At 33.1% G+C, this 27,547-nt stretch overlaps 1 protein-coding gene across 1 annotated transcript in view; it reads left to right on the forward strand.

Annotated features, from left to right (window-relative positions):
• LOC122399621 (icarapin-like) overlaps positions 1-27,547 on the forward strand; it is a 105,343-nt gene that overhangs the window by 55,035 nt on the left and 22,761 nt on the right. Inside the window, exon 2 of the mRNA XM_043400420.1 lies at positions 17,087-17,284. Coding sequence (XP_043256355.1) covers positions 17,087-17,284 — 198 coding nt within the window. The remainder of the gene's footprint in view (positions 1-17,086; positions 17,285-27,547) is intronic.

Here is a 27,547-nt window from a genome sequence, read left to right on the forward strand (position 1 = left end):
TTAGGTCTGGCAGTCAACGAGCCAATAAGTGAATTTTAATTATTTACACAAACTACAGGTCTTTTTTCTCTTCATAAGGCAGTTGTCCAAGTAGACACCTAGCATAAGTTTCTTATTATAAAAAAAGTTGAGTTTGACGATATCTGTGTGTTTTATGGAGCAATGAAATGTTGTTAATTCTTCCTGATTTCTGATTCCAAGCATTTATAGCATCCATGACAGAAATTTGCATAATTTTCGTGCGATACAAAAATAGAGAAATTTAAATGGAATTGAAATTTAACGAAGCTATAAAAATAAGTTCAATTACAAATTGTGGGTATGCTAGTTTGCAATTGTCTGGAGACATAGTTTCGTTTCCATTGACAATTTGAGAGGTTAGGTCTGGCAGTCAACGCGCCAATAAGTGAATTTTAATTATTTACACAAACTATAGGTCTTTTTTCTCTTCATAAGGCAGTTGTCCAAGTAGACACCTAGCATAAGTTTCTTATTATAAAAAAAGTTGAGTTTGACGATATCTGTGTGTTTTATGGAGCAATGAAATGTTATCAATTCTTCCTGATTTCTGATTCCAAGCATTTATAGCATCCATGACAGAAATTTGCATAATTTTCGTGCGATACAAAAATAGAGAAATTTAAATGGAATTGAAATTTAACGAGGCCATAAAAATAAGTTCAATTACAAATTGTGGGTATGCTAGTTTGCAATTGTCTGGAGACATGGTTTCGTTTTCATGGACAATTAGAGAGCTTAGGTCTGGCAGTCAACGCGCCAATAAGTGAATTTTAATTATTTACACAAACTACAGGTCTTTTTTCTCTTCATAAGGCAGTTGTCCAAGTAGACACCTAGCATAAGTTTCTTATTATAAAAAAAGTTGAGTTTGACGATATCTGTGTGTTTTATGGAGCAATGAAATGTTGTTAATTCTTCCTGATTTCTGATTCCAAGCATTTATAGCATCCATGACAGAAATTTGCATAATTTTCGTGCGATACAAAAATAGAGAAATTTAAATGGAATTGAAATTTAACGAGGCCATAAAAATAAGTTCAATTACAAATTGTGGGTATGCTAGTTTGCAATTGTCTGGAGACATGGTTTCGTTTTCATGGACAATTAGAGAGCTTAGGTCTGGCAGTCAACGCGCCAATAAGTGAATTTTAATTATTTACACAAACTATAGGTCTTTTTTCTCTTCATAAGGCAGTTGTCCAAGTAGACACCTAGCATAAGTTTCTTATTATAAAAAAAGTTGAGTTTGACGATATCTGTGTGTTTTATGGAGCAATGAAATGTTATCAATTCTTCCTGATTTCTGATTCCAAGCATTTATAGCATCCATGACAGAAATTTGCATAATTTTCGTGCGATACAAAAATAGAGAAATTTAAATGGAATTGAAATTTAACGAGGCCATAAAAATAAGTTCAATTACAAATTGTGGGTATGCTAGTTTGCAATTGTCTGGAGACATGGTTTCGTTTTCATGGACAATTAGAGAGCTTAGGTCTGGCAGTCAACGAGCCAATAAGTGAATTTTAATTATTTACACAAACTACAGGTCTTTTTCTCTTCATAAGGCAGTTGTCCAAGTAGACACCTAGCATAAGTTTCTTATTATAAAAAAAGTTGAGTTTGACGATATCTGTGTGTTTTATGGAGCAATGAAATGTTATTAATTCTTCCTGATTTCTGATTCCAAGCATTTATAGCATCCATGACAGAAATTTGCATAATTTTCGTGCGATACAAAAATAGAGAAATTTAAATGGAATTGAAATTTAACGAGGCCATAAAAATAAGTTCAATTACAAATTGTGGGTATGCTAGTTTGCAATTGTCTGGAGACATGGTTTCGTTTTCATGGACAATTAGAGAGCTTAGGTCTGGCAGTCAACGCGCCAATAAGTGAATTTTAATTATTTACACAAACTATAGGTCTTTTTTCTCTTCATAAGGCAGTTGTCCAAGTAGACACCTAGCATAAGTTTCTTATTATAAAAAAAGTTGAGTTTGACGATATCTGTGTGTTTTATGGAGCAATGAAATGTTATCAATTCTTCCTGATTTCTGATTCCAAGCATTTATAGCATCCATGACAGAAATTTGCATAATTTTCGTGCGATACAAAAATAGAGAAATTTAAATGGAATTGAAATTTAACGAGGCCATAAAAATAAGTTCAATTACAAATTGTGGGTATGCTAGTTTGCAATTGTCTGGAGACATGGTTTCGTTTTCATGGACAATTAGAGAGCTTAGGTCTGGCAGTCAACGAGCCAATAAGTGAATTTTAATTATTTACACAAACTACAGGTCTTTTTTCTCTTCATAAGGCAGTTGTCCAAGTAGACACCTAGCATAAGTTTCTTATTATAAAAAAAGTTGAGTTTGACGATATCTGTGTGTTTTATGGAGCAATGAAATGTTATTAATTCTTCCTGATTTCTGATTCCAAGCATTTATAGCATCCATGACAGAAATTTGCATAATTTTCGTGCGATACAAAAATAGAGAAATTTAAATGGAATTGAAATTTAACGAGGCCATAAAAATAAGTTCAATTACAAATTGTGGGTATGCTAGTTTGCAATTGTCTGGAGACATGGTTTCGTTTTCATGGACAATTAGAGAGCTTAGGTCTGGCAGTCAACGCGCCAATAAGTGAATTTTAATTATTTACACAAACTATAGGTCTTTTTTCTCTTCATAAGGCAGTTGTCCAAGTAGACACCTAGCATAAGTTTCTTATTATAAAAAAAGTTGAGTTTGACGATATCTGTGTGTTTTATGGAGCAATGAAATGTTATCAATTCTTCCTGATTTCTGATTCCAAGCATTTATAGCATCCATGACAGAAATTTGCATAATTTTCGTGCGATACAAAAATAGAGAAATTTAAATGGAATTGAAATTTAACGAGGCCATAAAAATAAGTTCAATTACAAATTGTGGGTATGCTAGTTTGCAATTGTCTGGAGACATGGTTTCGTTTTCATGGACAATTAGAGAGCTTAGGTCTGGCAGTCAACGCGCCAATAAGTGAATTTTAATTATTTACACAAACTACAGGTCTTTTTTCTCTTCATAAGGCAGTTGTCCAAGTAGACACCTAGCATAAGTTTCTTATTATAAAAAAAGTTGAGTTTGACGATATCTGTGTGTTTTATGGAGCAATGAAATGTTATTAATTCTTCCTGATTTCTGATTCCAAGCATTTATAGCATCCATGACAGAAATTTGCATAATTTTCGTGCGATACAAAAATAGAGAAATTTAAATGGAATTGAAATTTAACGAGGCCATAAAAATAAGTTCAATTACAAATTGTGGGTATGCTAGTTTGCAATTGTCTGGAGACATGGTTTCGTTTTCATGGACAATTAGAGAGCTTAGGTCTGGCAGTCAACGCGCCAATAAGTGAATTTTAATTATTTACACAAACTATAGGTCTTTTTTCTCTTCATAAGGCAGTTGTCCAAGTAGACACCTAGCATAAGTTTCTTATTATAAAAAAAGTTGAGTTTGACGATATCTGTGTGTTTTATGGAGCAATGAAATGTTATCAATTCTTCCTGATTTCTGATTCCAAGCATTTATAGCATCCATGACAGAAATTTGCATAATTTTCGTGCGATACAAAAATAGAGAAATTTAAATGGAATTGAAATTTAACGAGGCCATAAAAATAAGTTCAATTACAAATTGTGGGTATGCTAGTTTGCAATTGTCTGGAGACATGGTTTCGTTTTCATGGACAATTAGAGAGCTTAGGTCTGGCAGTCAACGAGCCAATAAGTGAATTTTAATTATTTACACAAACTACAGGTCTTTTTTCTCTTCATAAGGCAGTTGTCCAAGTAGACACCTAGCATAAGTTTCTTATTATAAAAAAAGTTGAGTTTGACGATATCTGTGTGTTTTATGGAGCAATGAAATGTTATTAATTCTTCCTGATTTCTGATTCCAAGCATTTATAGCATCCATGACAGAAATTTGCATAATTTTCGTGCGATACAAAAATAGAGAAATTTAAATGGAATTGAAATTTAACGAGGCCATAAAAATAAGTTCAATTACAAATTGTGGGTATGCTAGTTTGCAATTGTCTGGAGACATGGTTTCGTTTTCATGGACAATTAGAGAGCTTAGGTCTGGCAGTCAACGCGCCAATAAGTGAATTTTAATTATTTACACAAACTATAGGTCTTTTTTCTCTTCATAAGGCAGTTGTCCAAGTAGACACCTAGCATAAGTTTCTTATTATAAAAAAAGTTGAGTTTGACGATATCTGTGTGTTTTATGGAGCAATGAAATGTTATCAATTCTTCCTGATTTCTGATTCCAAGCATTTATAGCATCCATGACAGAAATTTGCATAATTTTCGTGCGATACAAAAATAGAGAAATTTAAATGGAATTGAAATTTAACGAGGCCATAAAAATAAGTTCAATTACAAATTGTGGGTATGCTAGTTTGCAATTGTCTGGAGACATGGTTTCGTTTTCATGGACAATTAGAGAGCTTAGGTCTGGCAGTCAACGAGCCAATAAGTGAATTTTAATTATTTACACAAACTACAGGTCTTTTTTCTCTTCATAAGGCAGTTGTCCAAGTAGACACCTAGCATAAGTTTCTTATTATAAAAAAAGTTGAGTTTGACGATATCTGTGTGTTTTATGGAGCAATGAAATGTTATTAATTCTTCCTGATTTCTGATTCCAAGCATTTATAGCATCCATGACAGAAATTTGCATAATTTTCGTGCGATACAAAAATAGAGAAATTTAAATGGAATTGAAATTTAACGAGGCCATAAAAATAAGTTCAATTACAAATTGTGGGTATGCTAGTTTGCAATTGTCTGGAGACATGGTTTCGTTTTCATGGACAATTAGAGAGCTTAGGTCTGGCAGTCAACGCGCCAATAAGTGAATTTTAATTATTTACACAAACTATAGGTCTTTTTTCTCTTCATAAGGCAGTTGTCCAAGTAGACACCTAGCATAAGTTTCTTATTATAAAAAAAGTTGAGTTTGACGATATCTGTGTGTTTTATGGAGCAATGAAATGTTATCAATTCTTCCTGATTTCTGATTCCAAGCATTTATAGCATCCATGACAGAAATTTGCATAATTTTCGTGCGATACAAAAATAGAGAAATTTAAATGGAATTGAAATTTAACGAGGCCATAAAAATAAGTTCAATTACAAATTGTGGGTATGCTAGTTTGCAATTGTCTGGAGACATGGTTTCGTTTTCATGGACAATTAGAGAGCTTAGGTCTGGCAGTCAACGAGCCAATAAGTGAATTTTAATTATTTACACAAACTACAGGTCTTTTTTCTCTTCATAAGGCAGTTGTCCAAGTAGACACCTAGCATAAGTTTCTTATTATAAAAAAAGTTGAGTTTGACGATATCTGTGTGTTTTATGGAGCAATGAAATGTTATTAATTCTTCCTGATTTCTGATTCCAAGCATTTATAGCATCCATGACAGAAATTTGCATAATTTTCGTGCGATACAAAAATAGAGAAATTTAAATGGAATTGAAATTTAACGAGGCCATAAAAATAAGTTCAATTACAAATTGTGGGTATGCTAGTTTGCAATTGTCTGGAGACATGGTTTCGTTTTCATGGACAATTAGAGAGCTTAGGTCTGGCAGTCAACGCGCCAATAAGTGAATTTTAATTATTTACACAAACTATAGGTCTTTTTTCTCTTCATAAGGCAGTTGTCCAAGTAGACACCTAGCATAAGTTTCTTATTATAAAAAAAGTTGAGTTTGACGATATCTGTGTGTTTTATGGAGCAATGAAATGTTATCAATTCTTCCTGATTTCTGATTCCAAGCATTTATAGCATCCATGACAGAAATTTGCATAATTTTCGTGCGATACAAAAATAGAGAAATTTAAATGGAATTGAAATTTAACGAGGCCATAAAAATAAGTTCAATTACAAATTGTGGGTATGCTAGTTTGCAATTGTCTGGAGACATGGTTTCGTTTTCATGGACAATTAGAGAGCTTAGGTCTGGCAGTCAACGCGCCAATAAGTGAATTTTAATTATTTACACAAACTACAGGTCTTTTTTCTCTTCATAAGGCAGTTGTCCAAGTAGACACCTAGCATAAGTTTCTTATTATAAAAAAAGTTGAGTTTGACGATATCTGTGTGTTTTATGGAGCAATGAAATGTTATTAATTCTTCCTGATTTCTGATTCCAAGCATTTATAGCATCCATGACAGAAATTTGCATAATTTTCGTGCGATACAAAAATAGAGAAATTTAAATGGAATTGAAATTTAACGAGGCCATAAAAATAAGTTCAATTACAAATTGTGGGTATGCTAGTTTGCAATTGTCTGGAGACATGGTTTCGTTTTCATGGACAATTAGAGAGCTTAGGTCTGGCAGTCAACGCGCCAATAAGTGAATTTTAATTATTTACACAAACTATAGGTCTTTTTTCTCTTCATAAGGCAGTTGTCCAAGTAGACACCTAGCATAAGTTTCTTATTATAAAAAAAGTTGAGTTTGACGATATCTGTGTGTTTTATGGAGCAATGAAATGTTATCAATTCTTCCTGATTTCTGATTCCAAGCATTTATAGCATCCATGACAGAAATTTGCATAATTTTCGTGCGATACAAAAATAGAGAAATTTAAATGGAATTGAAATTTAACGAGGCCATAAAAATAAGTTCAATTACAAATTGTGGGTATGCTAGTTTGCAATTGTCTGGAGACATGGTTTCGTTTTCATGGACAATTAGAGAGCTTAGGTCTGGCAGTCAACGAGCCAATAAGTGAATTTTAATTATTTACACAAACTACAGGTCTTTTTTCTCTTCATAAGGCAGTTGTCCAAGTAGACACCTAGCATAAGTTTCTTATTATAAAAAAAGTTGAGTTTGACGATATCTGTGTGTTTTATGGAGCAATGAAATGTTATTAATTCTTCCTGATTTCTGATTCCAAGCATTTATAGCATCCATGACAGAAATTTGCATAATTTTCGTGCGATACAAAAATAGAGAAATTTAAATGGAATTGAAATTTAACGAGGCCATAAAAATAAGTTCAATTACAAATTGTGGGTATGCTAGTTTGCAATTGTCTGGAGACATGGTTTCGTTTTCATGGACAATTAGAGAGCTTAGGTCTGGCAGTCAACGCGCCAATAAGTGAATTTTAATTATTTACACAAACTATAGGTCTTTTTTCTCTTCATAAGGCAGTTGTCCAAGTAGACACCTAGCATAAGTTTCTTATTATAAAAAAAGTTGAGTTTGACGATATCTGTGTGTTTTATGGAGCAATGAAATGTTATTAATTCTTCCTGATTTCTGATTCCAAGCATTTATAGCATCCATGACAGAAATTTGCATAATTTTCGTGCGATACAAAAATAGAGAAATTTAAATGGAATTGAAATTTAACGAGGCCATAAAAATAAGTTCAATTACAAATTGTGGGTATGCTAGTTTGCAATTGTCTGGAGACATGGTTTCGTTTTCATGGACAATTAGAGAGCTTAGGTCTGGCAGTCAACGCGCCAATAAGTGAATTTTAATTATTTACACAAACTACAGGTCTTTTTTCTCTTCATAAGGCAGTTGTCCAAGTAGACACCTAGCATAAGTTTCTTATTATAAAAAAAGTTGAGTTTGACGATATCTGTGTGTTTTATGGAGCAATGAAATGTTATTAATTCTTCCTGATTTCTGATTCCAAGCATTTATAGCATCCATGACAGAAATTTGCATAATTTTCGTGCGATACAAAAATAGAGAAATTTAAATGGAATTGAAATTTAACGAGGCCATAAAAATAAGTTCAATTACAAATTGTGGGTATGCTAGTTTGCAATTGTCTGGAGACATGGTTTCGTTTTCATGGACAATTAGAGAGCTTAGGTCTGGCAGTCAACGCGCCAATAAGTGAATTTTAATTATTTACACAAACTACAGGTCTTTTTTCTCTTCATAAGGCAGTTGTCCAAGTAGACACCTAGCATAAGTTTCTTATTATAAAAAAAGTTGAGTTTGACGATATCTGTGTGTTTTATGGAGCAATGAAATGTTATTAATTCTTCCTGATTTCTGATTCCAAGCATTTATAGCATCCATGACAGAAATTTGCATAATTTTCGTGCGATACAAAAATAGAGAAATTTAAATGGAATTGAAATTTAACGAGGCCATAAAAATAAGTTCAATTACAAATTGTGGGTATGCTAGTTTGCAATTGTCTGGAGACATGGTTTCGTTTTCATGGACAATTAGAGAGCTTAGGTCTGGCAGTCAACGCGCCAATAAGTGAATTTTAATTATTTACACAAACTATAGGTCTTTTTTCTCTTCATAAGGCAGTTGTCCAAGTAGACACCTAGCATAAGTTTCTTATTATAAAAAAAGTTGAGTTTGACGATATCTGTGTGTTTTATGGAGCAATGAAATGTTATCAATTCTTCCTGATTTCTGATTCCAAGCATTTATAGCATCCATGACAGAAATTTGCATAATTTTCGTGCGATACAAAAATAGAGAAATTTAAATGGAATTGAAATTTAACGAGGCCATAAAAATAAGTTCAATTACAAATTGTGGGTATGCTAGTTTGCAATTGTCTGGAGACATGGTTTCGTTTTCATGGACAATTAGAGAGCTTAGGTCTGGCAGTCAACGCGCCAATAAGTGAATTTTAATTATTTACACAAACTACAGGTCTTTTTTCTCTTCATAAGGCAGTTGTCCAAGTAGACACCTAGCATAAGTTTCTTATTATAAAAAAAGTTGAGTTTGACGATATCTGTGTGTTTTATGGAGCAATGAAATGTTATTAATTCTTCCTGATTTCTGATTCCAAGCATTTATAGCATCCATGACAGAAATTTGCATAATTTTCGTGCGATACAAAAATAGAGAAATTTAAATGGAATTGAAATTTAACGAGGCCATAAAAATAAGTTCAATTACAAATTGTGGGTATGCTAGTTTGCAATTGTCTGGAGACATGGTTTCGTTTTCATGGACAATTAGAGAGCTTAGGTCTGGCAGTCAACGCGCCAATAAGTGAATTTTAATTATTTACACAAACTATAGGTCTTTTTTCTCTTCATAAGGCAGTTGTCCAAGTAGACACCTAGCATAAGTTTCTTATTATAAAAAAAGTTGAGTTTGACGATATCTGTGTGTTTTATGGAGCAATGAAATGTTATCAATTCTTCCTGATTTCTGATTCCAAGCATTTATAGCATCCATGACAGAAATTTGCATAATTTTCGTGCGATACAAAAATAGAGAAATTTAAATGGAATTGAAATTTAACGAGGCCATAAAAATAAGTTCAATTACAAATTGTGGGTATGCTAGTTTGCAATTGTCTGGAGACATGGTTTCGTTTTCATGGACAATTAGAGAGCTTAGGTCTGGCAGTCAACGCGCCAATAAGTGAATTTTAATTATTTACACAAACTACAGGTCTTTTTTCTCTTCATAAGGCAGTTGTCCAAGTAGACACCTAGCATAAGTTTCTTATTATAAAAAAAGTTGAGTTTGACGATATCTGTGTGTTTTATGGAGCAATGAAATGTTATTAATTCTTCCTGATTTCTGATTCCAAGCATTTATAGCATCCATGACAGAAATTTGCATAATTTTCGTGCGATACAAAAATAGAGAAATTTAAATGGAATTGAAATTTAACGAGGCCATAAAAATAAGTTCAATTACAAATTGTGGGTATGCTAGTTTGCAATTGTCTGGAGACATGGTTTCGTTTTCATGGACAATTAGAGAGCTTAGGTCTGGCAGTCAACGCGCCAATAAGTGAATTTTAATTATTTACACAAACTACAGGTCTTTTTTCTCTTCATAAGGCAGTTGTCCAAGTAGACACCTAGCATAAGTTTCTTATTATAAAAAAAGTTGAGTTTGACGATATCTGTGTGTTTTATGGAGCAATGAAATGTTATTAATTCTTCCTGATTTCTGATTCCAAGCATTTATAGCATCCATGACAGAAATTTGCATAATTTTCGTGCGATACAAAAATAGAGAAATTTAAATGGAATTGAAATTTAACGAGGCCATAAAAATAAGTTCAATTACAAATTGTGGGTATGCTAGTTTGCAATTGTCTGGAGACATGGTTTCGTTTTCATGGACAATTAGAGAGCTTAGGTCTGGCAGTCAACGCGCCAATAAGTGAATTTTAATTATTTACACAAACTATAGGTCTTTTTTCTCTTCATAAGGCAGTTGTCCAAGTAGACACCTAGCATAAGTTTCTTATTATAAAAAAAGTTGAGTTTGACGATATCTGTGTGTTTTATGGAGCAATGAAATGTTATCAATTCTTCCTGATTTCTGATTCCAAGCATTTATAGCATCCATGACAGAAATTTGCATAATTTTCGTGCGATACAAAAATAGAGAAATTTAAATGGAATTGAAATTTAACGAGGCCATAAAAATAAGTTCAATTACAAATTGTGGGTATGCTAGTTTGCAATTGTCTGGAGACATGGTTTCGTTTTCATGGACAATTAGAGAGCTTAGGTCTGGCAGTCAACGAGCCAATAAGTGAATTTTAATTATTTACACAAACTACAGGTCTTTTTTCTCTTCATAAGGCAGTTGTCCAAGTAGACACCTAGCATAAGTTTCTTATTATAAAAAAAGTTGAGTTTGACGATATCTGTGTGTTTTATGGAGCAATGAAATGTTATTAATTCTTCCTGATTTCTGATTCCAAGCATTTATAGCATCCATGACAGAAATTTGCATAATTTTCGTGCGATACAAAAATAGAGAAATTTAAATGGAATTGAAATTTAACGAGGCCATAAAAATAAGTTCAATTACAAATTGTGGGTATGCTAGTTTGCAATTGTCTGGAGACATGGTTTCGTTTTCATGGACAATTAGAGAGCTTAGGTCTGGCAGTCAACGCGCCAATAAGTGAATTTTAATTATTTACACAAACTATAGGTCTTTTTTCTCTTCATAAGGCAGTTGTCCAAGTAGACACCTAGCATAAGTTTCTTATTATAAAAAAAGTTGAGTTTGACGATATCTGTGTGTTTTATGGAGCAATGAAATGTTATCAATTCTTCCTGATTTCTGATTCCAAGCATTTATAGCATCCATGACAGAAATTTGCATAATTTTCGTGCGATACAAAAATAGAGAAATTTAAATGGAATTGAAATTTAACGATGCCATAAAAATAAGTTCAATTACAAATTGTGGGTATGCTAGTTTGCAATTGTCTGGAGACATGGTTTCGTTTTCATGGACAATTAGAGAGCTTAGGTCTGGCAGTCAACGCGCCAATAAGTGAATTTTAATTATTTACACAAACTACAGGTCTTTTTTCTCTTCATAAGGCAGTTGTCCAAGTAGACACCTAGCATAAGTTTCTTATTATAAAAAAAGTTGAGTTTGACGATATCTGTGTGTTTTATGGAGCAATGAAATGTTATTAATTCTTCCTGATTTCTGATTCCAAGCATTTATAGCATCCATGACAGAAATTTGCATAATTTTCGTGCGATACAAAAATAGAGAAATTTAAATGGAATTGAAATTTAACGAGGCCATAAAAATAAGTTCAATTACAAATTGTGGGTATGCTAGTTTGCAATTGTCTGGAGACATGGTTTCGTTTTCATGGACAATTAGAGAGCTTAGGTCTGGCAGTCAACGCGCCAATAAGTGAATTTTAATTATTTACACAAACTATAGGTCTTTTTTCTCTTCATAAGGCAGTTGTCCAAGTAGACACCTAGCATAAGTTTCTTATTATAAAAAAAGTTGAGTTTGACGATATCTGTGTGTTTTATGGAGCAATGAAATGTTATCAATTCTTCCTGATTTCTGATTCCAAGCATTTATAGCATCCATGACAGAAATTTGCATAATTTTCGTGCGATACAAAAATAGAGAAATTTAAATGGAATTGAAATTTAACGAGGCCATAAAAATAAGTTCAATTACAAATTGTGGGTATGCTAGTTTGCAATTGTCTGGAGACATGGTTTCGTTTTCATGGACAATTAGAGAGCTTAGGTCTGGCAGTCAACGAGCCAATAAGTGAATTTTAATTATTTACACAAACTACAGGTCTTTTTTCTCTTCATAAGGCAGTTGTCCAAGTAGACACCTAGCATAAGTTTCTTATTATAAAAAAAGTTGAGTTTGACGATATCTGTGTGTTTTATGGAGCAATGAAATGTTATTAATTCTTCCTGATTTCTGATTCCAAGCATTTATAGCATCCATGACAGAAATTTGCATAATTTTCGTGCGATACAAAAATAGAGAAATTTAAATGGAATTGAAATTTAACGAGGCCATAAAAATAAGTTCAATTACAAATTGTGGGTATGCTAGTTTGCAATTGTCTGGAGACATGGTTTCGTTTTCATGGACAATTAGAGAGCTTAGGTCTGGCAGTCAACGCGCCAATAAGTGAATTTTAATTATTTACACAAACTATAGGTCTTTTTTCTCTTCATAAGGCAGTTGTCCAAGTAGACACCTAGCATAAGTTTCTTATTATAAAAAAAGTTGAGTTTGACGATATCTGTGTGTTTTATGGAGCAATGAAATGTTATCAATTCTTCCTGATTTCTGATTCCAAGCATTTATAGCATCCATGACAGAAATTTGCATAATTTTCGTGCGATACAAAAATAGAGAAATTTAAATGGAATTGAAATTTAACGAGGCCATAAAAATAAGTTCAATTACAAATTGTGGGTATGCTAGTTTGCAATTGTCTGGAGACATGGTTTCGTTTTCATGGACAATTAGAGAGCTTAGGTCTGGCAGTCAACGCGCCAATAAGTGAATTTTAATTATTTACACAAACTATAGGTCTTTTTTCTCTTCATAAGGCAGTTGTCCAAGTAGACACCTAGCATAAGTTTCTTATTATAAAAAAAGTTGAGTTTGACGATATCTGTGTGTTTTATGGAGCAATGAAATGTTATTAATTCTTCCTGATTTCTGATTCCAAGCATTTATAGCATCCATGACAGAAATTTGCATAATTTTCGTGCGATACAAAAATAGAGAAATTTAAATGGAATTGAAATTTAACGAGGCCATAAAAATAAGTTCAATTACAAATTGTGGGTATGCTAGTTTGCAATTGTCTGGAGACATGGTTTCGTTTTCATGGACAATTAGAGAGCTTAGGTCTGGCAGTCAACGCGCCAATAAGTGAATTTTAATTATTTACACAAACTACAGGTCTTTTTTCTCTTCATAAGGCAGTTGTCCAAGTAGACACCTAGCATAAGTTTCTTATTATAAAAAAAGTTGAGTTTGACGATATCTGTGTGTTTTATGGAGCAATGAAATGTTATTAATTCTTCCTGATTTCTGATTCCAAGCATTTACAGCATCCATGACAGATAATTTGTTTACTTATTACGAAAATTACGAATATTATAAGATCGTATAGCTTCTAATCTTGTTTGCTCTTTGATTTTACTTATTTTCCAAGCTATAAGTTAAACAGTAGCAAAAAATTCTTCCTAATTTCTGATTCCAAGCATTTATAGCATCCATGACAGAAATTTGTTTACTTATTACGAAAATTACGAATATTATAAGATCGTATAGCTTCTAATCTTGTTTGCTCTTTGATTTTACTTATTTTCCAAGCTATAAGTTAAACAGTAGCAAAAAATTCTTCCTAATTTCTGATTCCAAGCATTTATAGCATCCATGACAGAAATTTGTTTACTTATTACGAAAATATACGAATGTTATAAGATTGTATAGCTTCTAATCTTGCTTGCTCTTCAATTTGACTTATTTTCCAAACTGAAAGTTAAACAGTAGCAAAAAATCTGATAACTAAATTCCTAAAACCTACGTTAACTTCTAAAGGTTCTCTGAAAACAGTGTTTCTTCGAATTCTTTGACCCCTTCAACAGATCACACTGTATATTATAGCAATGAGAAAACCTTTAGCAGGGTATTAGGTCTGCATTAAGGCTTTAGGTGTTACAGGCCCAGTGGCCTCAGCCAGCTGGAGGACATCCAGGCATTAAGTGAATAGTTATTTCATTCGTGAGCACCGAATCAAAGTATATTCTTTTCTCGATTAATATACCGCATAGAAGGGTTGAAAACGGTTCCATGTGCTTCGTCTTTGGTTGTTTACGGTGTCTATTTTTACTTGGAAAGTTTCACGGACCCCCTGGACCTGGAATCAAGATACACCTAATCAGCTCATCCGCGCAGAGCACGAACTACCACTACGGTATTGAACACCAAAGAATCCCAAGACAATACCTAAAAGCGAACAATTAACAAGTTTCCTTTTCCCTGGAAATACACAATCTCTCTGCGAGACAGTCCCTGCCACTATCTGAAAATGGCGAATCGAAAGAAATTAACGTTAATGCCAAGATTACGTTTTGGACTTTGGAATTCACTAAACACTTAACCATGGATGTTCATATATTTATTCATTTGACGGGAGAATATACAAAATATTTAAAAAAAAAATTTCGTCGATGGTGTAGTACAATTAACAATGGCGTCGAAGCGTTGATGTGTTTAATATGCAGAAAATTTCACGACTTTGCAAACGTTTAACTCACTTACAATTTAAATACATATATTTGAGAATTCCTATTGGTTTGAATAATCGAGGTTCAGCGATGCATGGCAACAATTCGAAAAAGTCTGTCGTTCCTCGAAAGTGAACAACATCGAGGATCGTTCGAACGTGCAACCGCGAATCTCTTTATAAACGAAGGCTCGATCGATCATTCTGTAACGATGATCGTGTATCGTGACTTTGGATACACACGGTTCTTTGACAGTTTGCAAATGAGACCTCGTGTGGTCACTATATTTGTTTTTTCACGAAATGGTTATCGACGTGCTCATCGATTACCGATTGAATTTGTCCATGTGTATCAAGCTCTCCTTCTATTCCTCTCTCTCTCTCTGTGTGTACACAGAAATAGAGAATCCTGCTTTTCTTGTTTGACAGTGGGGGTTGGTAGCCCGGATTCAGTGGCGAGGCACTAAAAGGGCCCGACGATAAATCACTTCAGCAAATTCCTTGTAAAGCACTAAGTGCTGTGTGGCATTTGAAAGGATCTCGAGCATGGCACAACGGCGAGCAAGAATAATTATAAGATTCCATTCGGTGCTTTCGGCTTTTTAAGGATCGTCGAACCGGTGTACTCGATATTTAACCGTTTCATGCTCGATACAGTATTACAGTTTTCTATACAATTTAGACAATTTATATCTTGAGAATATTATCTATTTTTATAAATAATTGACGATGTATGAAAGATCTACAGGTTTTCTGAACCATCCTCAGGAACTTTCTCTTCCTTGTATCAAAAACATCTTTATATAATATTAAAATGCAGTCGATTTTATGGATAGTCAAACTTGCAATTATGAAGATCAAATAAATAGAATAATTTTGTTGAAATACATGTTTACTGAATGAAATACCACTGAAAGTAATATAAAAGGTTGCAGACAATTTATATCTTGAGAATATTATCTATTTTTATAAATAATTGACGATGTATGAAAGATCTACAGGTTTGCTGAACCTTCCTCAGGAACTTTCTCTTCCTTGTATCAAAAACATCTGTATACAATATTAAAATGCAGTCGATTTTATGGATAGTCAAACTTGCAATTATGAAGATAAAATAAATAGAATAATTTTGTTGAAATACATGTTTACTGAATGAAATACCACTGAAAGTAATATAAAAGGTTGCAGACAATTTATATCTTGAGAATATTATCTATTTTTATAAATAATTGACGATGTATGAAAGATCTACAGGTTTTCGGAACCTTCCTCAGGAACTTTCTCTTCCTTGTATCAAAAACATCTTTATATAATATTAAAATGCAGTCGATTTTATGGACAATCAAACTTGCAATTATGAAGATAAAATAAATAGAATAATTTTGTTGAAATACATGTTTACTGAATGAAATACCACTGAAAGTAATATAAAAAGTTACAGACAATTTATATTGCTATTACGATATTGTCTATTTTTCTAAATAATTGTCAAATAGCAAAAAATGATTTTTAAGATCGATGACGTAACTTTCCCCAGAAATTTTATCTTCCTTCTATCAAAAACATCTTTACATAATATTAAAATGCAGTAGAACGATACAGTCGATTTTATGAATAATCAAACTTGCAATTACGAAAATAAAATAAATCGAATAATTTTGTTGAAATACATGTTTACTGAATGAAATACCACTGAAAGTAATATAAAAGGTTACAGACAATTTATATTGCTATTACGATATTGTCTATTTTTCTAAATAATTGTCAAATAGCAAAAAATGATTTTTAAGATCGATGACGTAACTTTCCCCAGAAATTTTATCTTCCTTCTATCAAAAACATCTTTACATAATATTAAAATGCAGTAGAACGATACAGTCGATTTTATGAATAATCAAACTTGCAATTACGAAAATAAAATAAATCGAATAATTTTGTTGAAATACATGTTTACTGAATGAAATACCACTGAAAGTAATATAAAAGGTTACAGACAATTTATATTGCTATCACGATATTGTCTATTTTTCTAAATAATTGTCAAACAGCAAATAAAAAATGATTTTTAAGGTCGATGACGTAACTTTCCCCAGAAATTTTTTTTTATATTAACACTTTACCGACCGATAGCCTATTAATCGACTGTTTTACCGGCCAACGCTTACCGACCGATAGCCTATTAATCAACTGTTTTATCGGCCGACGCTTACCGACCGATAGCCGATTAATTAATCGCTACCGGTCGGTAAAGTGTTAAAATACGGTAGAACGAGGTTGCAACTATGCAAATAAAATAAATAAAATAATTTTGTTGAGATCCACGTTTATCTAATAAAAATCCAATGATAGTAATATAAAAGATAAAATTGATAATTCTTAAAAGTTGCAAAATGTATATTTGAGATATGTTTCTGTTTGAATGCGAGTGACGTGGTTTTAAAAAGCAAATTTCTGTGTTTTTTGCAGGAACGCGCGAACCGGACAGCGACGAGCAGACGAACTTTGAAGTCGCTCAACCGTCCGACACGAGAAATCGCTTAATCAGACCGATGACTTTTGATTTCCCCGATATGAGCTTCGACGACAGCGATGAGATACCGGTAAAGACCTGGCCAAGCATTTTCAGATTGAATCCCTTTGATGGATGGTACGAACGCACGCAAGGTATGTAAAACAAGAACCATCGCAAAAAATCGGGGACCCTAATTATCGTAATCAAATCCATTCCTTCAAAATTATTGGCATGCAAAGTGTTACAAATTTTTTTTAACACTACAAGCAATCACAATTTATTTGCAAAAGTTGTTTTGCACCTGGACATTCAAGGAATATTATTATAAAATATTATTTGTCAAATAATGTTGAAAAAGTTTACCAAATTAAATGCAAAATTATAGGATAATTATTTTATCGACTAAAATGTTTTCAGTCACAAATAACGATTTTAATCTACCAAAATTGCATTTCAAAAAAATTGCAAAATTGCAAAGTTGCTCATAATAGTTGTACTAATGTTATTTACTCTATTTTCACTCTATTTTTTTCTTTATTATGATTCATTTACGTTATCGATATTGATTACCATAAATTTGAATCAGAAGTTACATGAACCATAACACAAGATACAAAATCTAATTGGTCGAATGCATCCAGTTTCAGTCATAAATAATGATTGATTATTTTTAAATTTATTTTAAACTCGATCCAAGTAATGAACAACTTTTCGTTGATGTTAATAAATTTAATGTATTCGTAGATTCCGAGACCCAAGTAACATTTATAATTTTGCATCTCCCGGTAGCTTTAGTTCGTATTTTCAATCCAGAAAGGAGTTATTGTCGGAATCGCGTCGAACCGAATCAACGGAATTCGATAACGACACACAAGTAACACTCGTATTGTTCTATATTTCGTAATATAGTATATTGTATTTAATTAGAGCTCGAAATGTATGGTCCAATTACCCAAATGAAATTTCACTTTGTTGAATTTGTTAACAATAACTTAATTTTAGTAATGAAATTCCGTGAAATTCGCTCATACATGTAAATAGAGAGAAAAGGGGGAAAAGAAAACGACATCGCCGCGCAAACAACTCCATTCAAAGAAGCAAAAAGCTCCTTTGCTTGAGATTCTGGCAAAATTACTAGGGAGCTTCAAGGGTAACGCAAACGAAAAAATAAAACCGTGCGCGTTTAATGATTTATTATGCTATGGTTACGAAAGAAATAGCTTGTAGATTCTTGTTCCAATTTTAAAATGTGGTATAAATGTCTCTAGATTTTCAGACCTACAATTAGGGAACCTCTTTGTGCGTAATTCCACTCATGTAATCTTCACTTCGTTAGTCTGTTCTCGGAAATAGCTACCGCCTACGTTAAGTCCCCATTTGTTCTTAAGATGATCGAGTACCAAGAAATCTGAATTTCCCAGGCTTGAAACGAAACATTATTAGTTTTCTCTGATGGTATTAATGGTGACAAAGTTTCTCGAATTTTCTTTTCCTGATTATGGAAATTTAAATAAAAAACTATAAAACACCCAATTAATGTGTATCTATCGATAAAACTGATAAAATTGGACCAGAGGGGTCTCGTAAAATAAAAGTGTAGTCGTTGTATCTATGAAATTTAATTGCTTTTTAGATCATTTTGGACAAGAATTCTATCATTCTGTAAAAGTACATTAAAATCGAAGAATTCGTGTCCTTCCCTTGTCAGCATTCGTAGAACGTTGATTTGATGAAGTTTAAAAAATTCTAATAAAAAAGTGTCGATTATGAAATATAGCTTCCAAAGGAGAACGTATTTTAGAGAATATGGAGGTTTAGTGACTGTCTCAAACATCGAAAAATCGGTCGAAAGTACGTCCAATTATAAATCTGTGGAGCTAGAATCTACAGTTAAGCCTACTTTCTATATAAAACTACTTAAAAAGCAATTAGATTTCCCACAGATACGACGTCGACGTCTTTATTTTGCTAATTGTATTTTGCTTTGAAACGATCGACCACCACCCCCAACATCGCCCTTCCCTTCTCTGGGATCGTACGTCTGTCTCAGTCGCGACGTTTCGATTGCCTGATGTTCGTAAACATATTCGACGCTAATTACGACCAACCCCATTAGCGTACGCCGCGTATTAGCGAAATGAAACGCGACTACCCCGTTCTGCCCCGCGCTACCATTTTGACTGGATACTTGTCAGCATCTCCGATTTGAACCGTGTCCCATTCGATAAGCACTCGAACCCTAGACGCCCTACCTCCCCGCTGTTGGTAGATTTAGAAAGATACGAACTGTCTTGGTGATACGAAATGACTTCGATTTTAGTGTGCTTTTGCAGAATTTTGGTACAAATTACGAGGAAAACGTGGATTTCAAAAGATGTGGAGCTCCTCTGAATAGTTGGTAGGGTTATAATTGTCTCATTTTAATTATTCGGATCTTGAGTATCTGCATCAAATGCAAGGGTCTTCTGAAAAGTCTTGAGCCTCGACACGAAGATGGCGTTTCTCGTTAAAATCATTTTGGCAGTACAGTGGTATGTGCTTCGACGAATACCTGTGAAAATTTTAGCAATTTTGGACGCTCAGTTGTTGTTTGGGAGTCGTTTGTGTCAGTCGATGTCAGTATTTTTGTAAAGATAGACTTTGGCTCACACTTTGGCAGTCGCCATGACCAAAATTCACGAATTGTGTTTCGAATTGGTTGACCATCGTATTCAGATCTGGATTCTCAGCGATCTTTTCCTCTTTTCTGAGTGTTAGAATATTCACATTTCAATTTCGCGCCTTTCTTTTTGTTATTAAGTGATGTCACTAGGGGGCGCTGTAATAGGTTAAGTGTTTTTCTTCCTTCTTTCGTTTTTATGTATGTGTATGGTTTTTTCCTCTTTCCTGAGTGTTAGAATATTCACATTTCAATTTCGCGCCTTTCTTTTTGTTATTAAGTGACGCTACTAGGGGGCGCTGTAATAGGTTAAGTGTTTTTCTTCCTTCTTTCGTTTTTATGTATGTGTGTGGTTTTTCCTCTTTCCTGAGTGTTAGAATATTCACATTTCAATTTCGCGCCTTTCTTTTTGTTATTAAGTGATGCTACTAGGTGGTGCTGTAGTAGGTTAAGTTCTTTTCTTCCTTCTTTCGTTTTTTCTATGCGTGTGGTTTTTTCCTGATTGATGGGGGTTGCCCAATTTCAATTTCGCGCCTTTCTTTTTGTTATCGAGTGATGCCACTAGATGGCTCTGTAATAGATTAAGTTTTTTTCTTCCTTCTTTCGTTTTTATGTGTGTATGTGGTTTTTTCCTGATTGATGGGGGTTCCCCAATTTCAATTTCCCGCCTTTCTTTTTGTTATTGAGTGATACCACAAGGTGGCGCTCTAATAGGTTAAGTTTTTTTCTCCCTTCTTTCGTTTCTATGTATATGTGTGGTTTTTTCCTGATCGATGGGGGTTACTGTTCGACTGAGCCGTAGATTTTGATATCTGTACGAAATTAAGTGTAATTATCAAACACTAACCTTAAAATATAGCTTAGAGGACTAAGATTTCCATTTAACGAGTAAATGCCTACTTTGCAGAGCAAGACACCTACTATTTGAAAGGGTTAAAAGGGTTACAGCATCGCTAGGAAAAGTGTATTGACTTAACCAATAGACTATGTTGAAAAATGAAGCTATATTTGTAGGATTTAACAATACAATACAAATCATATAATTATAGTAAACAAATTTGGAACGCACAAATTAATAATTAGCAACACAAATTAAAATCACGTCCGTCTTTCACAATTACTCGTTTCTCACTCCCTGTTGCCTCGCTGTCCTAGTCCCTAGTATCCCCTTCTTTCTTTAACAAAACACTTTCAACCCTTTTGCACATAAATTAATATTGAACAAAACTACAGCGTGGCACGAATATTCAATACAAATCTCCTACATATTTAACCGGAAAAATACTTGTTTCTATGTTAGGCTCAGATGAGGGGGAGAAGGAGTTAAAAGAGTAGAAAGAAGGTGAATACCCGGAGTAAGGAACAGAAAACAGATGAAAGTACAGAAATACAGAATTAAAAAAATTAATCAAAATCAAAAAATAGAAGATAAATTGTGTTATTACGAAGCCAATAGTGATTTAGTGCCAGTATTGCACCCAAAATAGAAATAGAAATATGTTAGGCTCAAAACATGCGTCAAAAAGAGTCAGTTTACTACCACACTCTGCAAAAGTACATTAAAATTGAAGTCTGGACGGTTTCTGTTCTTCTTTAGTTAGAATCGGGGGAAGAGAGGGGAGGGGGGTAATTAACACGGCCCAGATATTCGCGACAATATACCGTAGAATTAACTAAACACATAGACCGGCGATCGCGCGATCGAAATGACCACGCGCGCGTTGCTTAGGCCACCACAGAAACGCGATCACGGTTCAACAAGCACAAACATAAAATTACACGGGTCGCGCGCGCCCGTGTCCGTATTCCGCTTACATGCGGTTTGTCAAACGTAACTTCCGGTACCCCGTGCGCCGGTTAATACCCGCGCGCGATCGGTGTGTATACAGCGGGACCGATTGTTGTTTCCCGGTGGCGATACTCCGCGTTGGTCCGCGCTCGTGAAACCATCAACGTCCGACGGGGGAAATTTCACGAATTTCCGGACACTTTGCCGGGGGTACACGTGTGCGTGTACATGCATCGGCACTTTGGATAACCGTTTCACTTGTTCGAAGAAAGAAACAGATCTGTCGAGGCGAGAGCTACCTGAACGAGTAATAATGATGACGTTTTGCTAATTTCAGTAGGTAGTCGAGAGATACGTACCTGCATGTCCGTGTGACTGACAAGGAGAATAACCCAAGAATGGCGACGACGTTTACAGCAATTTATGTTTAGAAAAATTGAATTATTAGAAACTCGATCGTGATTCTAAGACGGGTGAAATTTCTAGTAGAACGCTATATGATTTACTGTCAAGTGTTCCTTTATTTTATGTATTTATTGCAGTATTATGAGGCTCATTTTGGAAACGGAAATATTAAGGGGGCAGGCTCATGTGGGTCCTCATAAAAGTCAATTTTTTATTTCATTTTTTGGAAGTGTATACAGGGTGTTCGGCCACCCCTGGGAAAAATTTTAATGGGGGATTCTAGAGGCCAAAACAAGACGAAAATCAAGCATACCAATTTGTTGATGGAGGCTTCATTTAAAAGTTATTAACAATTGAATTCAAAAATTTCAAATCGTTCTGGAAAAATTATTTTCAATTAGGAGTGTCAATTACAATCATTTTTGGTGAACAGACATACCCTCGAAATCCTTCGCACTTTTGAGAAAAAAATTCGAGTAGACAAATTTTTCGATAAAATTAAAAAATTCCAAATCAGTCTGGAAAAATTATATTCGTTTGCAGGGGTCAATTACAATCATTTTTGGTGAATAGACATATCCCCGAAATCCTTCGCACTTTTGAGAAAAAAATTCGAGTAGACAAATTTTTCGATAGAATTAAAAAATTCCAAATCATTCTGGAAAAATTATATTCGGTTGCAGGTGTCAATTACAATCACTTTTGGTGAATAGACATATCCCCAAAATCCTACCCACTTTCTAGAAAAAAATTCGAGAAGGTGTGAAATTTTTCGACGAAAAAGAAAATTTCAAATCGTTCTGGAAAAATTATTTTCGGATGCAGGGGTCAATTACAATCACTTTTGGTGAATAGACATATCCCCGAAATCCTTCGCACTTTTGAGAAAAAAATTCATTAAGTAGACAAATTTTTCGATAAAATTAAAAAATTCAAATCATTCTGGAAAAATTATATTCGATCGCCGGGGGTTAATTACAATCATTTTTAGTGAATAGAGTTAAAAAAAAGCAATTTTATATCGTAGAGTCAAATACTTTTCAAAGAGTATCGAGAGTCAGAATTTCCAGTTAATTTCTTTTAAATATATATTATTGCCAGCAAAATATTATTATAAATTAAGTATGTAAACTACATATGTACTTCTGCAACGCTAGATTTACGGAGAAAGGTATTTCTTTTAATTAGAATTCATATTATATCTAATTTATAGATATGTAATTTTGAATATTTAATTTAAATAATATTATTTTATGAATTTAATTACTTTTCGTTTGGAATCTCCGTGAACCTAGTGTTAATAATCCTTTTGGACCTGTTTCTTTTTGCACCTGCACAATGAATCAGAGCCAGTGGACTCGAATCTCTGATTAACTTGCTCGTTAAGATTAAACCCTTCGTTATTTTTATTCATACGCACGAGCATGAATCACTTAGCAGCACGTGCAAAGTAAATACATACTTGACATCGAAATCTACAGTAATTATGCTTCGCGAGTACAAGGTGTTGAAGAAACCTGTACAAGCTTTTGTGGAATCGAGTTGAGTTTCAAATCGATTGTTTAATCTTACGCATGTAGTATTTTACGAGGAACTAATAGTAACTCACTTATGGAAGAACTTTTACTCAATTCGATATAATATGAGTTTTAAGTTCTTTGTAACAGTTATGAAGAATAGAAGTACTTTATAACTTCTCGCGTTTGGTCATAATGCTCGAATTATGTCAATAATTCGACAAATCCAGCGATGATTATTGCATGATTTGTTTCTTGACGTTGATGCTTCCAAACAAAGTTAGCAATATAGCAACAATCGCTATGCTCTGCAATATTTTTCGAGTGTTATGAATAAATAATTCATACAGAATTTCCAACTTTTTCTAATTCTTCATATTGTCTAATTTTTCATACCATCTTCCTATATGTTGAGAAAAACTCATTTAAAATTCATTTGCAATAGAAAATTTATTCAAAATTAAATATTTTCAGCCACGATATTTAATAAAAAACAAATTTTGTCTATTATTCAGTAATTTTTTCCGAATTGACACAAGTCGCTATAGAATCGAATCCTATTTTACATTCGATTATTTGTATTTGCCTCTGAATTATTACGCTTATTACCTTTATCGCAGATAATCTGCTTATTGCACGCCTGACAAATCGCAACATCTTCGATAATAAAATTACCATCTACTATTATTCGTTAATTATAATTTGAAATAATTATAATCATAATAAATAATGATTTATTATTATCATTAATTATTAACTAAATTCAGCGTTTTTTATTGGAAACGAGAAGTATAAAAATTCAATATGGAAGCATCATGGTTTGCGACCATTAAATTAATCTATATATATAAAAATAAGTTGTCCTATGTTCGTGATTTTATAACTCGAGAACCACTCAACCGATTTTCAAACGAGTACATGCGTTGGAAAGGTCTACTTTCACTGATGGTTTATAAAAAAAAAAACATCGAAAAATTTCTACGAATATGCGTTATACGCGCACTTTTATGATGGTGTGTTTTCCCTATATAAAATGTATTTGGCCCGCGCGATACCTCACCCGTAGCAGTACTGCGATGTTACCGCCAGGTGGCGAAGCTTCTCGAGCGCTTTCTCGCGAGAGAATTGCATTATCGCGGATATACATGTCAGGACGATCGTTTGGTCATAAATTGCTTTTGCACAAGGTCGGGCGAAGCCGAGACGGGGCATGCTAGTATAATCATAAGAAATAATGATTCATTATTATCATTAATTATTAACTAAATTCAGCGTTTTTTATTAAAACCGAGAAGTATAAAAATTCAATATGGAAGCATCATGGTTTGTGACCATTAAATTAATATAATTATAATAAATAATGATATTTATTATTATCATTAATTATTAACTAAATTCAGCGTTTTTTATTAGAAACGAGAAGTATAAAAATTCAATATGGAAGCATCATGGTTTGTGACCATTAAATTAATATAATTATAATAAATAATGATATTTATTATTATCATTAATTATTACCTAAATTCAGCGTTTTTTATTAAAACCGAGAAGTATAAAAATTCAATATGGAAGCATCATGGTTTGTGACCATTAAATTAATATAATTATAATAAATAATGATATTTATTATTATCATTAATTATTAAATAAATTCAGCGTTTTTTATTGGAAACGAGAAGTATAAAAATTCAATATGGAAGCATCATGGTTTGTGACCATTAAATTAATATAATTATAATAAATAATGATATTTATTATTATCATTAATTATTAACTAAATTCAGCGTTTTTTATTAGAACCGAGAAGTATAAAAATTCAATATGGAAGCATCATGGTTTGTGACCATTAAATTAATATAATTATAATAAATAATGATATTTATTATTATCATTAATTATTAAATAAATTCAGCGTTTTTTATTGGAAACGAGAAGTATAAAAATTCAATATGGAAGCATCATGGTTTGTGAATTGTTGCAATGATAAAACAGGAAAAGTATGGAAATATACATATAGAAAATACGCCACATATTCGGTCTATCTTTTATGTGAAATATGCAGAACATATACAATATTAAAAAACATGCATTTGCATAAATATTCGAGGTCTGGTTACAATTGTAATATGCGTACTCGAGAACAGGAATATAAAATTACTCGATCAAATTGAAAAAAGACTGATACCCTAATAATCCAAAAATCTGCAAGATTAAACGAGCATCAAAACTGAAATGATAACGAAACCAAACAATCACTCGAATTGCAATGATATTAAAAGTGACATTAATACCAATATTATTTGGTTTCCTTTTATTCGATATAATTTTTACGTGACTTTTTTCGATATATACATTATATTATAATTCTTTAAATATACTAACAATTTCTGTTTCACGTTATGTCACAAAATCCGCCTTCTATTACTGATTTTGACAATCAAATTTCACCCACCAATAAGTGATGAAAAAATTTTTTCAAAAATTTCTGTCAAAACTTTGTACTTCTTCATTTGACACCATTGAACCAGTATTTGCTCAACTAAATTATTTTCCTTCTCAACAAACGATCAAAAATCTCTCATATTTTGTTTTTCTCAATTTTAAAAATCATTATTTATTATGTCATAATCGACTTTCTAGGAAGTGAAGTCAACCCTTAAAGAAAATGCAAAATTATCTTTCTAGTTGAATATCTGGAGATCTTGGATTCAAAAAAGTTTGAATGTTTTGGTTTTCTGTTTACAAAATTGTGTGTAAAGTTTAAAAATCGATACTTAATTTATCTCATAAATAAAATTATCGAATTTAACTATATAAATTGTCACCAAAAATTCGATCAAAAAAAGAAATATTTTTCGGTGTTGAAAACATGGACTTGGAAAACTGTGGGCTGATTTTTCCTAATGTCCCTGGAGTTTCGAGCTGTTCCATTGACACGCCAGGCACAGTTATAAACATCATATCGTTAAATCGATGTAATTATAGAATTATATCAGCGATAAAGAAGAAGGCAATTCGAGGTATACTAATGAAAGCAATTAGCAGAAATTATCGCCCTAATTAGGTGCTCGTGATTACTGCGCCATCGCAGGAACTGCGGATCCTCTTCGTTCTTTCCATGTTCCCTTTTTTTTTTCTTTCTTTTTTATTCTTCTTTCGTTTCTGTAACGGAAAATTGATTTTATAGTCTTCAAGACGAGCATCTGCAATTTGTTGCCAGTTCCACGCAGTTCTGCTCGTGTTCCCGGAGCAATTTCATGAATATATCTGCATACCGTTAGAACGAGCTTCGAAAGGAAAACCGAAGAAGAAGACCCCGATGAGAAGACGCGAATGAAAAGAGGGGAAACAAAAAAAAATAAGAAAAATAAAACGAGCAAGGAAAACAATGAAGAAGAAGTACCAGAGGATCCGCTCGATAAGAAAGATTGATGACGTTATCGCGTGGAATTTGCTATGAAACGGAGGTTTAAATGGAGTTGCGTTCACTGGAACGCACACAAGGCGAAATAAAAATGTTATGGATAAAGGTCAATGGATGTCTCTCGATTCTACGTAAAAAATGAACAAAGGGAGTAACTAGATCAGCTACACTTTCACGCGATCCACGAAATTTTTTCCATCGCTCTGAATGTTTCGGTTTAGATTTTCTAATGTCTGAAACTCACGTCTAATTTCTGTTTTCGAGCGAAATTCCCACCCGAGATCTAGTAAATAGGATATATTGTAGAATTCCCTAGGAACATCGAGTTTCTCTCTAGGGGATATATATGTATACATATAATAATATAATTTAATAATTTAATATTGTATACAGGGTGTTCGACCACCCCCTGGGAGAAATTTTAATGAGAGATTCTAGAGGCCAAAATAAGACGAAAATCAAGGATACTAATTTGTTGATTGAGGCTTCGTCAAAAAATTATAGAAATATTTCTGGCCACACATTAGATTTTCGGTAAAGAATTTTTTTCTCGAAAGTATGTAAGATTTTGGGGGTATGTCTATTGACCAAAATTGATTGTAATTGACCCCTGCAACTAAA

Source organism: Colletes gigas, unplaced genomic scaffold (genome assembly GCF_013123115.1).
Source record: "Colletes gigas isolate AHSC1104 unplaced genomic scaffold, ASM1312311v1 Colletes_gigas_Sc00014, whole genome shotgun sequence".
Classification (NCBI taxonomy): Eukaryota; Metazoa; Arthropoda; class Insecta; order Hymenoptera; family Colletidae; genus Colletes; species Colletes gigas.